Below are 14,962 nucleotides of genomic sequence, written 5' to 3'. Positions count from 1 at the left end.
ATCACCAATCAAACGACAGCAGGTAAAGCCATCAGACTCCGTCATTAGTCCAATTCTCGTCAATATCATTATAAACGATCTTCCAAGCTAAGGTCGACAGGATGCCGAATCGGCACTCTTCGCTGAAGATAGCTCCTTGTGGAAGTCATCAAGATATTGGGAAAATACGACATTCGTTACAATATTCGTTAAATTTCAAAATGAGCAAGTGATTGGGGTTTCAAAATATCGAAAGAGAAACAGTAGAAATGTTGTTCCATCCGAGAGATAACAATAGGAAAATAATTTGATTAAAATACAGATCTATATTTTGCTTCGTTTTTTATACTTTCGATGGCCTACACTACATGAAGATCTGGCCGGTTGTAGCGATAGGTCGCGTCAGAGGTCATACGAGCAGCTTTTGACCCTATGACGTCAGACATTTGATTAACCGATCAGCGTTGATGTTACTAGTGGATAACCCACAGTTCCGTGCAAAACACGCCAAGAACTCGCCGTAACAGACCGTTTCATTGGCTAATCCCTCACACCATTCAGAACACGTCAATGATAACAAATCTTCCAGATCCTAGTGTAGTAAAGACAAGTAAAACGAAATTTTGAACTATAAAAACGAAACGAAATAGGATCTGTGTTTTAATCAGATTGATAGGAAAATTGTGTTAAATCTGAACGGCACAAGACTAGAATTTAAATCGGAGACCAAGTTCCTTGGTATGACCTTTGACTGACATGGAAGCCACATATCGATGGCATCGTTAGCTGCACACCCAAATCCTGTAACATGATGACATACATTAAAGGAATACAATGGGGACCAGACCGATGCACTCTTATGTTAATATAAGGATCATGCATCCGTGAGATAATCGACTACGGATGCTTGGCGTATGCTAATTGCTAACGCTGGCGACAATCGGCTGGATAGACTCGATAGAATACAAAATAAAGCTATAAGACTGACAACTAGTGCATCGATGGGAACCAAAGCAATTGAAGTGGGAAAGCTTCAGCTTAATCTCAGGTGAGAAGAACTCTCATTCAAGTAAGTATAATACCAGTACGATCAGTCGAGAAAAGTAAGTAAATTATACGTGTCATCAATCAAGAAACAGTCACTTGTTACAAATGATGCAGGAACGCACTATGGTACACGATTCGTGTACCAATGGTAAAATGTTTATTTTGTCTTAAATATTAGATATCATAAGCCTACCCTTTCCCGGCAAGATCACAACATCAATGTTGATTTGAATTGACAAATAATTCGTGTTTTCATGATTCGTGTTTGGATGATATTGAGTTAGAGACTTGGCTACTTTAAGTACAACCAACATGAAACCTTTGAACTGTTTCATGATTGAACTTTGTTAAGCATCATCTGTGAGATTATTCCAGGACGAAATAGTAGAAGGAAAAAAGACTGTTTATATGTGGTTTTGGCGCGAGTATGTTTCGGTAGTGCGATTGGTTACGCGTCAGAGGTGGGAACTCGGACTCGAGTCCGACTGAAGTCAGATCAATGACCTGCTAGTAGATCTATTTCTGAAGGCCACCTTCAGATTTCGTCAAGGTCGTTGAGATGTAAATAAGGTTAGGGTATGTGATTGTTGGCGAGATTGTAGGTTAGGGTTAGGATAAGCGATAGGGCTATGTCCAGGGTTAGGGTTGGGATTAGTGCTAGCCCTGTTTACATCATAAGTTGGCGTTGTGAAATAGATCTAAACATCAATGACCTGACTTGTAACTTGAGACTCGACTTGGACTCGGTAGTCATGACGACTCGGGACTTGAACTTGAAAGACCTTAGGGTGCATAACTCCAACTTGCCTTATTCGCCATGAATTGTTGACTCATTTGATGAACTGGCGACTTGATCGAGGCTCCGGCTTTGTGCAGACTTGGACTCGACTCGGTACTAAAACTAAAATCAGCGACATGGGACTCAAACTCAGACTCTAGGTGCGGCGACTTAGTACACGAGACCTCAATTTTTTGTTACTTCCGAACGACTATACGTTGTCCCTTGTCAGACCCTTTGATCTGCACCACTGAAAACGAGGAACCACGCCGAAAAATCACGATGAACATTTACGTCCAACACCGGGATCGTTCATGGGTCCTTACTAATTGAGGCACCTCGGCTACCGGGCACCTGCTTTATGATTGAATAATTCATATAGGTAGCTAGTTTCAGTTTATTTATCTCGAACCACTGTCTCTTGATGGTAATAATTCATATTGGTAAGTAGTTTCAGTTAATTTATCTCGATCCACGACATGTTGTAGTTTATTTATCTCGAACCACTGTCTCTTGATGGTTATACTAACCTGATAGACGTAAGAGATATTCAAGTAATTATTGATATTAAATTCATATATTATTCTTATAATTGTCTTATAATTGGTATCATAAAAATGTGAAGAAAGGTATAGGGTGATATGTGTATACGTAATTAACACGTTTTGACGACACGCCCGTTTTGTTGTATAAATGTTTTATATATATATATATATAAGAGAAAGAGGAAGTTCATATAGATCAGTAAACTTATTTTGTATTACACACGTGCCCCATTCACTATATTATATCTATTGAAATATCTATCTACGCATTACAACCCTAATGTAAGAACAGCATTACACTCCGCCTGTAGTGATAGTCGAGACTAATGTAAGAACAGCGTTCCACCCCGTCTGACGTGATAGTCGAGACTAATATAAGAACAGCGTTACATCCCGTCTGACTAATGTAAGAACAGCTTTATAGCCGCCTGTAGTGATAGCCGCGACTAATGCCAGAACAGCTTTACACGCCGCCTGTAGTGATAGTCGAGACTAATGTAAGAACAGCCTTTTGAAACCAGGTACCATGGCAGGGGCGGATCCATGAATTTTTGCAGAAGGGGGTTTGCCAGGCACCTGTTAAGGAGATTTGACAGTTGACAATGCATGATGCCATCATTGTCTCTAAATTACGTGGGTATACATACACACGGAGCTTTTTAAAGAGAGAAATCCAACACCCAGTTTGATGTCAATTTTATAATGAATTAATAGGATCACATTGTGATTCAATTTCATTCATTGATGCAAAGCATTAATTGTGATATAACACCTGTCTATTTCATTATTTCGCGCTTTGAATGCCCATCGATATCATCATCTGATGATAGAAAATAAAGCACACGACCGTAACACTTTTCTCATTAAGTATTGTTTTATAATTTGTTTTATGTAGCTAAGCAGGGTGGGGTTTGACCCCCCCCCCCCGCCTGTTCCGCCCCTGACAACGGTTAGCTGGCATGTTAGCCCCCATTTATTGGTAGAAATGAACTATCCTTCAATAAGCCACTATTAGATTATTACTCGAGGTACAACCGGGGATTCGAAACCACGCCAGTCATATTGTATAATACACAAGACTTAGTGGTCTCTTTAACAGTTTTTATTGTCTGGGACCAAGTCGTATGTTCTCTTTACTGCTGGAGCACATGTAAAAGAACCCTTGTCAGCTGGAATTTGATGAAGGAATTTGTCAAGGAATAGCGCACTTAAACATACATTATGCAAGAGCTAAATATGTCTATTGAAGGTCTTTCTTTGGGCCTGAAATGTTATCCTAATTATTAATTAGACATTAATTAAAGACACATTATGGGAGATTAGATAACGAGTTGGCAGTTCTCACTATAATAGTTAAAAACTACATAATGTAAAGGCAACTTGCTGAAAATTTCAGTCAAATTGATCCACTATGAACCGAGAACCAAGCGGATGAAAGTTCCGCTTAGCCTCGATCATCATTACTGAAGTCGATAAGACAAAACTAATAGTCTTGATTATCCAGTTAATCGTTAATCACGAAGGAAAGTTTTGCAGCAAATCGGACTGTAATCCAACAAATATTGCAGGCAAGCCTTGACATCGAGAGCTGATTATGGTCTGGATAGGTTAATTAATGTCTAATTAATAGTTTTTATAACATTTCAGGCCTAAAGAAAGACCTACAATAGGCCGATTTTGCTCTTGCATAATGCATGTTTAACTGATCCAGACCATAATCAACTCTAGATGGCATCGCTAGCCTGCTATCTTTAGTGGATTATGAGCCGATTTACTGCATAACTTTCATTCACGATTTAACGATTAAATGATAATCGAGACTTGACTATGCTGTTTATCGTACTGACTTTAGTAATGATGATCGAGGCTAGGCGGAAATTTCAATCATTTAGTTCTCGGTTCATATGTGGATCAATTTGAATGACATTTTGCAGCAAATTCCCTTTACATTATCTAGTTTTTAACTATTATAGTGAGAACTGTCAGCTCTTTATCTAATCTCCCATAATGTATCTTTAATTATGGAGCAATCCTGTCTTTATCAATCCGTTTGATGCAGGTGATCAGTAGCAGTCGAACTAACTCGTTTGATGCAGGTGAGTAGCACAGCTCGTTTGATGCAGGTGAGTAGCACACTAGCTCGTTTGATGCAGGTGAGTAGCACAGCTCGTTTGATGCAGGTGAGTAGGACATCAAACCCCATTTATTTTCGGAGGGGAGGGGGGCATATCTTTTCGAGGGGGGTGGGGTTGCCTGTTCAACCTTGTGGGTTTTCTCCGGGTCTTCCTACAATTAAAGCCCCTGCACACAAGCGAAAAATTGAAATGAGATAAAGTCCCAAAAGTTAGCGACGAATTTGAGAAACTTTTTTTTGTTTGTGCAGAGAAAATTGTAGTTTGTTCATTTGAATCTTGGTATAAAGAAATTTTATACAAGTTAGGAGATTTTCCGTTTATTATAAATGTAAACCACAACAACAACAACACGTGTTTTTGTTTACATTCTCACAATTTGAGAGTTACCCCCCTTTAATCTCCATATTAAAAGACTACATCTGATTGGATTGCCTATCTATCTGGTGTTATAATTTAGCCAATCACAAGGGTCTGTACAACACATGGCATGATTATTAATGGTGATTTTATGTAAAAGGTTTCATGACTTTATTATCGAATGATTTCTATTATCAGTGAGTTATTTGATAAAGTCAGCTAATTACTAACGACTGTTCCAAAGTCTGCTAATCGTAGTTTTTTTTATTGAAGAAGCGGAACAAAAGAAAGAAACTGCCGGCTTAACTTCAACAAGACCAAAGAAGCCGGAACAACAAACTGATTTTTTTGACGAGTGAAAAAAAATTCGTCTGCTAGGCTAGTGCTGAGAAAATGGAGTTTGTGAAATCTTTTGCACACCCCGATGAAGTTATGGCTCTAGTAAAGTTTAAGATGGGAGGTTGTCAAGCAGTGATGCCTAAATGTGATACGGTAATTGTTAGTTTTTAGAAGAGTTAGAATATTTTGTCTGGTAAGAGATTTGACTTTGACTTTGACACAATATGAATGATTAAAGGAGATAAATCGCTAACATTTGGGGCCTAGAAATTGGCAAAAGTGGGTCGCAACGCATATAATACTGTAATATGAATGTATATAAACTGATTTACATTCAATAGTTTCCGTTTTTACTCCAATTTCAAATCAGTTGTGTTCGGCGAAATAAGCCAGCACTGCAGCAGTCTCAAGCGAGTGCAAATTTCTAGCGTATGGTTATTCTAGTCTACATACGCCGATTGATTTGGTGCAATGTGTCTAGCCTCGTCCCTCGAGTCTCTTGATACAACTGGGGCTGAAGCGCATTATGGTACACGATTCGTGTAAAATGTAAAATGTTTATTTTGTCTTAAATATTGGATATCAAAAGCCCATCTTTTTCCGGTCAGATCACAACATGAATGTTGATTTAATTTGACAAATAAATCGTGTTTTCAATGTTGAAGATTTTGGATGATATTGAGTTAGAGACTTAGCTACTTTAATGATGAAATAAATGACACAGACGTCAGATGGTGATGGAACACCTCAATTACACAGCTAGCTATTACTATTTTGAGCTTTTATTATTCTCGTCTGTAGGCTTTTGATTTTGTTTTCTTTCTAATAAATGATTTTTTGGCATTCATGTTTGATGTGACTCCCATTTTTGTGTCTCAATATTTCATTGTTGTGGCACCATTAGGTTTTAATCTTATATACCTAACCCTTACAATTTTGTGGGGGTTAATAAAAAAAGGGGGATTTCTTTTTTGGGGGGTTAAATGTAAAAGCGATGGAAATAGAAAAGGGAGTCAGATCAAACATGATTGCCGATTTTTTTTTTATTTTGTGAATTTGACAGTGAACAATATTATATTTTTCCAGAAGACTATGAGTGAAACATTAAAGAAATGTTATGTACATCTAACCAATACGAGTAGAAGTTTCGCAGCTGTAATACAGGCCATTGATGATGTCGCACTCAGGTAATTCATTCACAATAAAAACACATTACCTTATTAGAAGGACTCTCGCATATCGCAAGCAGGGAACAAAACCCTGGTAATCTATAAAGTTGTGAATCATTTTTATCAGATATAGTACCTTAAATTTCAACTTTTAGTGCCTCAAAATTCCGGTGGCAATAAGAAGAAAACCTTTGACGGATACTCCAAAAGGAACGCGAACCTTTCCTTTCTATACGGTACTACTTCATTTTACACTGGTCACTGCTCCACAAATGACCAAAACTGCTAATCACAAATTGACAGTTGACAGTTATTTTTTCCCCTGATCACAAGTATACAGTAGAAGAATTTGTATGAGCAGCCTCTCCTTGTCACCAACATCTCCTTGTAAGCTGTGAAAATACATCTCCTCCGCCCCTACCCCCCCTATTGAAATTCTTCGGTTTCATCTCTTTAATAAACAGTGCTCGTTGTATCATAAGATCTGTCATTGAGGCCTACAAGACAAGGAATAGTGTCGTCTGTTCAACCTTGTGGGTTTTCTCCAGGTCCTCCGGTTTCCTCCCACTCCTAAAGACCCCTACACGCAAGTGAATCATTGAAATAAAATTGAACCATATGTTATTCCTGAAATGACCTAGATTGTGTTGAGTGGCCGTTAAACCCCATCCCAGCATGAACAACAAAATGCACTAGAGGAAATAGTGCAGGTCATTTTAAAAAATATGCAGTGATTTTACGTTAAGGCTTTGTGTTTTAAACCTTAAAAACATAATTTTATAAACCCCATTATCTCTTTAATATTTTTTGTTTTGTAGACATGCTACGTGTATATTTTATCTGGTATTAAGGGCGTTAGATACTGTAGAAGATGATATGACCATTCCTAACTCTATAAAAATACCCATGTTAAAATCATTCTATAAAAATCTACAAGATAAAAACTGGAAATATATGGACAGTAAAGAAAAAGATAAACTCGTGTTAGAAGATTTCCCTACAGTAAGTAATAGTATAGAATAGGGGGAAGCATGGAGTAGGGGAATTAATAGAATGGAGAAATTGATAGAATGGAGGAATTGATAGAATAGAGGGAATGATAGAATGAAGGAATTGATAGAATGGAGGGAATTGATAGAATGGGGGGCGGGGGATTGATAGAATGAAGGAATTGATAGAATATTGATAGATTGAAGGAATTGATAGAATGGGGGGAATTGATGGAATGGAGGGAATTGATAGAATGGAGGGAATTGATAGAATGGAGGGGATTGATAGAATATTGATAGATTGAAGGAATTGATAGAATGGGGGCAATTGATACAATGGAGGAATTGATAGAATGGGGGAATTGGTAGAATGGGGAATTATGGATATTTGAATTATCTTATAATAATTGGATAAATTGAATATTTAGACAATTCAACTCTTAAAGCATTGTGAATGGAATTGTAGGGGGGTGGTTGGGTTTAATGTAGAAATCATGGAGTTGGGTAATCATGTAATGGAGGAATGATAGAATCGGGTAATCATGGAATGGGGGAATGATAGAATCGGGTAATCATGGAATGGGGGAATGATAGAATCGGGTAATCATGGAATGAGGGAATGAAAGAATCGGGTAATCATGGAATGGGGGAATGATAGAATCGGGTAATCATGGAAGGGGGGATGATGGAATCGGGTAATCATGGAATGGGGGATTTATAGAATCGGGTAATCATGGAATGGGGGAATGATAGAATGGGGTAATCATGGAATGGAGGAATGATAGAATCCGGTAATCATGGAATGGAGGAATGATGGAATGGGGGAATCATGGAATCATGGAATGGAGGAATGATATAATCGGGGTAATCATGGAATGGGGGAATGATAGAATGGGGGAAAACAGTTTTTGCAGTTTGTATCCATATCAACAAGTTATATCTATATATATTATATTACAGATATCGTACGAGTTTCGTCAGTTAGAACCTGTTTATCAACAAGTTATATCAGATATATGTAAACAGATGGGTGCTGGTATGACTGTATTTTTTGAACGAGATTTAATAACTTTAGCTGAGTGGGATGAGGTGAGTAATTCTTGGCTCGTATTTTGTCCATGAGTTTCGTTGGATCTGTCCTATTTTACAATTGAAATAAAATGCACCGACTGTACTATTAAAGATGTCCTACTCTTATTAAAATTCCAACTATCAACGGTTCTTTTACGTGTACACCTACACAGAACCTCAGTTTTTTTTTTGTCCCATTCGAGCGACTAGACATTGTTCCTGGTCAGGCCCGTCTTCATTAGTCCAGTCGGAGCAGAACAGTAGGATGTTAAACCTCATTCATTTCCTTGTCAGATTCTCCATCCTACTCCAGTGTGTTCTATCAGGCCCTCCATCCTACTCCAGTGTGTTCTGTCAGGCCCTCCATCCTACTCCAGTGTGTTCTATCAGGCCCTCCATCCTACTCCAGTGTGTTCTATCAGGCCCTCCATCCTACTCCAGTGTGTTCTGGCAGGCCTGCCTCCTACCCCAGTAAGTTCTGTCAGGTCCTGTGTGTTCTGTCAGGCCCTCCATCCTACCAGTGTGTTCTGTCAGGCCCTCCATCCTACCCATGGATTCCAAGTCAGCCGTATATGCTGGTCGGGACCGAGGGCTGTGGAAAATGACCGTAACTAGATCTGACCCAGTGTGTTCTGTCAGCTGGAAAGTAGATAGCTTTGTGTAGAAATTTCTACAAATTGTCTTTGTTATATTTAATTTACAGTATTATCATGTTATATTTACAGTATTATCATGTTATATTGACAGTATTGTCCTGGTATAATGTTATATTTACAGTATTGTCATGGTATAATATGTTATATTTACAGTATTATCATGTTACATGTATATTTACTGTATTATCATGTTATATTTACAGTATTGTCATTATGTAGCTGGTTTAGTTGGTATAGGATTATCAAAGTTATTCTCAGCATCAAAACAAGAAGATGATATAGTTGGTAAAGATACGTATCTGTCTAATAGAATGGGATTATTTCTACAGAAGACCAATATAATACGAGATTATCTGGAAGATCAACTAGAGGGTCGAGCTTTCTGGCCTCGCGCTGTAAGTACAATAACCTCTTTTATTGCGTCCTGCCTTTAGGGGACAATTAAAAGGGGTTCGTCCTACTTCGCTGCACTGACCGACCTAATGAGGCAGGTGTCTCCCATGTGGTGTGCTATTAGTGAAATTTTGACTGGACAGCAACACTACAGCCCACTCGTTATTTCAAATTCAATCTGGCATGGGTTCTTTTATGTGCAATCCAAGTTTTTTCTTGTAGCCAAACAACTAGACACTGACAAGGGGAAACTGAACCGTAAAATGTTGAGGAACATGCCTGGCCAACACCAGGAGCGAACCCGAGACCTCCTGGTTAGCGAGCCAGCGTCTTGACTCATTTAGCCACTGCAGCTCCCTCTCAATTAAGCTAAATAAACTTTGCCACGGTGGCTAAGTGAGTAAGATGCTGACTCTTTAGCCTGGATGTCGCGCATTCGATCCCGGTGTTGGCCGAGAGAGTTCATCGGGATTTTCCGGTGTGGTTTCCCCCTTGTCAGTGGTGCATGACGGAGGGCCTAACAAAGACATTTTTCTAGTCAATTGGGTGGGATGAAAAGCCGAGGCCCTGTGCACACATTGATGTGCATGTAAAAGATCCCTTGGCAGTTGGAATTAGATACAAGAGTAGGCTGTAGCACTGCAGTCTGACGAAATTTCCCTCATAACACACTTTATGGCATATACCCGTATTCATTTGCCCAGTTGGAGCAGAACAGTAGGACATTAAACCCCATTTCATTACATTAGCCCAGTCGGAGCAGAACTGTAGGACGTTAAACCCCATTTCATTTCATTAGCCCAGTCGGAGCAGAACAGTAGGACGTTAAACCCCATTTCATTTCATTAGCCCAGTCGGAGCAGAACAGTAGGACGTTAAACCCCTTTTCATTTTATTTCATTTATAATTAAAGTAAACTTGATGTTTGTGTGTTGATTATAGGTATGGGGTAAATATGCCAGTGAACTGGGTGATCTAGCTAAAGAAGAAAATGTAGACAAGTCCGTCCAGTGTTTAAATGAGCTGATAACCAATGCTCTAGAGTTAATACCTGACTGTATTAAATATATGTCACGGTTAAAAGATCAAAGTGTTTTTAACTTCTGTGCTATACCACAGGTAAGTGTCCTACTACTCTGTACCATACTCACAGGTAAGTGTATTGAACCTATTACCCTCAGTTGTTTTTAACTTCTGTGCCATACCACAGGTAAGTGTATTGAACCTACTACCTTCATTGGTTTTAACTTGTTCCATACCACTGGTAAGTGTATTGAACCTACTACCCTCAGTTGTTTTAATCTGTGCCATATCACCATGGCTCGAAATGTTCGAAATGTTCGCCATTTGAACTCTTTACATTTCGCTCTGTCGTAGGCAACAGTTACTCACACAGTTTGGAAGTAGACAATTTTATAATAATGAATTTCACACCATCTACGCTTGTTTTCATCTGCTTAACTCTAGTACAGAGCGAAAAATAAACAGTGCAAATGGCAGCTTTTTTGCAGTATTTGATTTTTTAAATTTCTTATAAATTATTCATACCCTTTATTTATGGAACTTGTTTTAAACTTTTTAAATGATTAAATACACCAGGCAACGGGCCGTGTGCATTTCCATTCCAGCTACCACTATATTTACTGTGGTGTCGTTACGATAGAACTATTTTAGATGACCTTGTGATGGGTTTTAATTTATTTAGATATAATACTTCATAATGCCATAAACTAGAGTCTACATGTTATAATATAATATTATATACTGTCTACATGTTATAATATAGTATTATATATTGTCTAGATGTTATAATATAGTATTATATACTGTCTACATGTTATAATATAGTATTATATACTGTCTACATGTTATACTATAGTATTATATACTGTCTAGATGTCATAATATAGTATTATATACTGTCTAGATGTTATAATATAGTATTATATACTGTCTACATGTTATAATATAGTATTATATACTGTCTAGATGTCATAATATAGTATTATATACTGTCTAGATGTTATAATATAGTATTATATACTGTCTACATGTTATAATATAGTATTATATACTGTCTACATGTTATAATATAGTATTATATACTGTCTACATGTTATAATATAGTATTATATACTGTCTAGATGTTATACTATAGTATTATATACTGTCTACATGTTATAATATAGTATTATATACTGTCTACATGTTATAATATAGTATTATATATTGTCTACATATTTTTGATATAGTATATTGTCTGTCTATAGGTAATGGCTATAGATACATTAGAAAGGTGTTATAATGTACATGTATATTGTCTGTCTGTAGGTTATGGCTATAGGTACGTTAGAAAGGTGTTATAATAACAGTAAAGTATTTAAAGGTGTTGTGAAGATCAGGAAAGGTGAAGCAGTTAAAATGATGATGGGATCCACAAATTTAGAACAAGTTAAAGCAATCATGAGTCATTTCACATCAGAGGTACGTTGAGTTATATACGTCACAGGTACCTTGACTGAGTTATACATCGCAGGTACCTTGACTGAGTTATACATATCACAGGTACATTGACTGAGTTATACATATCACAGGTACCTTGACTGAGTTATACACATCACAGGAACCTTGACTGAGTTATACACGTCACAGGTACCTTGACTAAGTTATACACATCACAGGTACATTGACTGAGTTATACATCATATCACAGGTACATTGACTGAGGTATACATCACAGGAACTTAAACTTCATCTTAAAGAGTTACTATCACTACTTAATGTTCTTTTGACAATTTGACTACAATCTGAACAACAGTACCACTCTACGAGCAGAGAAGTGACACAGTCGATAGCCATAATACCCATACCACTTGATCAAAACATCACAAATCTGAGGAACACCAAAGTAAAATGGATCGACACCCAGTGCTGTGGAAAATAATACAGATCCAACCCATTTAATCCTTAACTAACTTTGAAAAGTTCACAGCTACTCAAAATCCGTCTCTATGGAGGCAGCCATCTTGTGTTTAAAAACGTGAAATTTCTTCATTATTTTATTTTGACTTGAATGAGCTTTAAGATATGTATTTCTTGATATGGAGGAATCTTGAAAATAGACAAATTCTGGCTGGGATTAAGGAGTCAAATGGGGATTCATTGCATTCGTGATATAAAAATGGCTGTCAACTTAGTTTCGAGCGATTGTTGATATAAACATGGCTGTCAACTTAGTTTCGAGCGATTGTTGATATAAACATGGCTGTCAACTTAGTTTCGAGCGATTGTTTGACATATATTTGACTATCCATTACTGCTAATCTGTGACTGAGATTCCTTAAGCAGAAACATTATTATACAAGCAACATTTCCCTTATAGCACACTGTTTTGCATGTTCCCGTCTTCATTAGCCCTCTTCATTAGCCGGGTGCAGGACAGTAGGAGGTAAAACCCCATTTCATTTATCTCTCTCTCTCTCTCTCTCTCTCTCTTACATAACCATAGAAATGAGATTATCATAGTATTGTGTTGACAATACATTCATAACATCATCTTTCTCTCCATTCTTTAGCTTTAGCGAATTATGTAAATAAAATTAAACCATATGTTAGTCCCGAAATGACCTAGTTTGTGTCGAGTGGACGTTAAACCCCATCTCTCTCTCTCTCTCTCTCCATTCTTTAGGACAGAGGGCCTGGTGCCTGGTAAGGAAAACATAGTCGTTCAGATGACACCAGAAACTAAGGTCCTGTGTACACCGCTGTCCGGGCAAAATTTCCCTTATAGCACACTCCATTTCATTAGTAGGATGTTAAAACTCCATTTCATTTCATTTTATTTCTTTTCTTTTCATTTCTTTTCATTTCTCCATTCTTTAAAGTATCTTTATTGATTATTTTTCAGATTTTACGAAGAATTCCAGCCAATGATCCGACAGCCAATCGAACGAGAGAAGTTTGTCAGCAAGCACTGAACGTCTGTCAAACTAAACACGAATACACAACATCCAGTATCTTTCCTCCTCTATATATGTCGTGTGTCTTGATGATTGGAGCTATATCATATAAATATTGGTCGGAGATATCGTCCGTTTACGATTCATTTGTTGATAGTTATACTACGTGAGCGTGTCTAGTCAATAAACAATGTGAACAATCGTAACACTCGATCTTGTGAAAATAATTGAATACCCGGTGTGTGATACGGCGGCCCTGGATCCTGACAAATACACTGTGATGTTTTGGTGACGTGGTCATCAAGACTCTTGAATTGATATGGAAAAATATATCTTGAATTTCTCATAAAGAATACTGGATGATTTTATGGTTTCACGTACATGTAGCTAAGACATATATTTGACATTTTCATCTGATAGGAAATTTTTAATGCAAACCACGTTTCATATGACAAACGGAATTCTATATAGAATAGGCTTGGTTGTCCAATTCTATATGACCAACTGAACATTATATAGTGCTAAAACAACAGTGATTTTTCCAAAGCCCAGAATTGCGGGGCCCCTTAAAGCAATGAAAAGATTATTTCATATCCTTTTGAATTGCATGCATGCGTAACACACAATTTAACGGTCTGTAATACAAGAATAATTACAGAGAAGGTTGAGGGATTGCAGACTCACCCTGTCTCTGCCCATCGCAACGCTAAAAGCCTATACCGATCACTGAGTGGAACTTCACAGAGAAGGTTGAGGGATAGCTCAGTCTCCACCCTCGCGCCGCTAGATCAATTACCATCAAACTTAGATCTGGAATTTGAATTATTTCTCTTTTTGCCATGAACCGTGGGGCCTTGGGCCTGGGCCCCTCAGGCCCATGCCTATGCTGAGCTTTGGATGTTTCACTTATTGATGCATGGAATGGAGAAACATTTCATGCAATATTCTGTTTTCAGACTTCCAAAATATGTATGTCAATTGACGAATATTGAAAGTGCATTATGTAAAATTTAGATAAAGAGCTGACAGTTCTCGATATAATAGTTTAAAAAAAGATCATGAAAAGGGAATATGTTGAAAATTTCAGTTAAATTAATTCACTTTTGAGTGGACTTATAGTCTCGATTATCAATGCTACCGTTGTTACGATAATAAAGAAAGTCTTGATTATCCATTTTTAAATTAAATCATTAACTGCCAATCATATTTAAATCTGTTGAAAATCAAAACCATCCGAAGTTCCAGGGAGTTATATAAAATCGTAGGTCAAACGAAAGATCTTCACTAGACAGATTTAGCTGTTGAAAAATGCATCTATAAATGAATTAGATGACTCATTGAACATTTGCTGTAAGGGTCTGGGTATATAGATATTTATATTTGGTCAGTATATATTTATAATGTTTATTCTGTTAAATAAACCTATATTACCACTGAGAGCACCTGTTTATTTATATGTACAACTGTATGATGTCATCACTGCCATCTTGGAATTGTAGTCTGTCAATGGGTTTTCAGTTCTATACTTTGAATGGAGTTCTGTAA

General features: G+C 37.4%; 1 protein-coding gene across 4 annotated transcripts; it reads left to right on the top strand.

The window, feature by feature from the left end:
- Positions 1-4,225: 4,225 nt before the first annotated feature.
- Positions 4,226-14,856, top strand: LOC126808706 (squalene synthase). Of its 4 annotated transcripts, none has more exons than XM_050533741.2 (9): positions 4,226-4,445; positions 5,115-5,333; positions 6,267-6,367; positions 7,168-7,351; positions 8,299-8,427; positions 9,269-9,460; positions 10,401-10,577; positions 11,790-11,942; positions 13,366-14,856. In XM_050533741.2, exons 2-9 carry the CDS (start codon positions 5,235-5,237, stop codon positions 13,585-13,587), a joined length of 1,257 nt encoding a protein of 418 aa, XP_050389698.1. In that variant the 5' UTR covers positions 4,226-4,445; positions 5,115-5,234; the 3' UTR covers positions 13,588-14,856. The 4 variants fall into 4 exon arrangements, with proteins under 4 accessions (XP_050389698.1, XP_055954304.1, XP_050389629.1 ...); XM_056098329.1 differs by lacking the exon at positions 4,226-4,445 and adding an exon at positions 4,514-4,529; XM_050533672.2 differs by lacking the exon at positions 4,226-4,445 and having other exon boundaries at positions 4,940-5,333.
- Positions 14,857-14,962: the final 106 nt, after the last annotated feature.

Source organism: Patella vulgata, chromosome 1 (genome assembly GCF_932274485.2).
Source record: "Patella vulgata chromosome 1, xgPatVulg1.2, whole genome shotgun sequence".
Lineage (NCBI taxonomy): Eukaryota > Metazoa > Mollusca > Gastropoda > Patellidae > Patella > Patella vulgata.
This window is presented reverse-complemented; position numbering and strand designations above follow the sequence as displayed.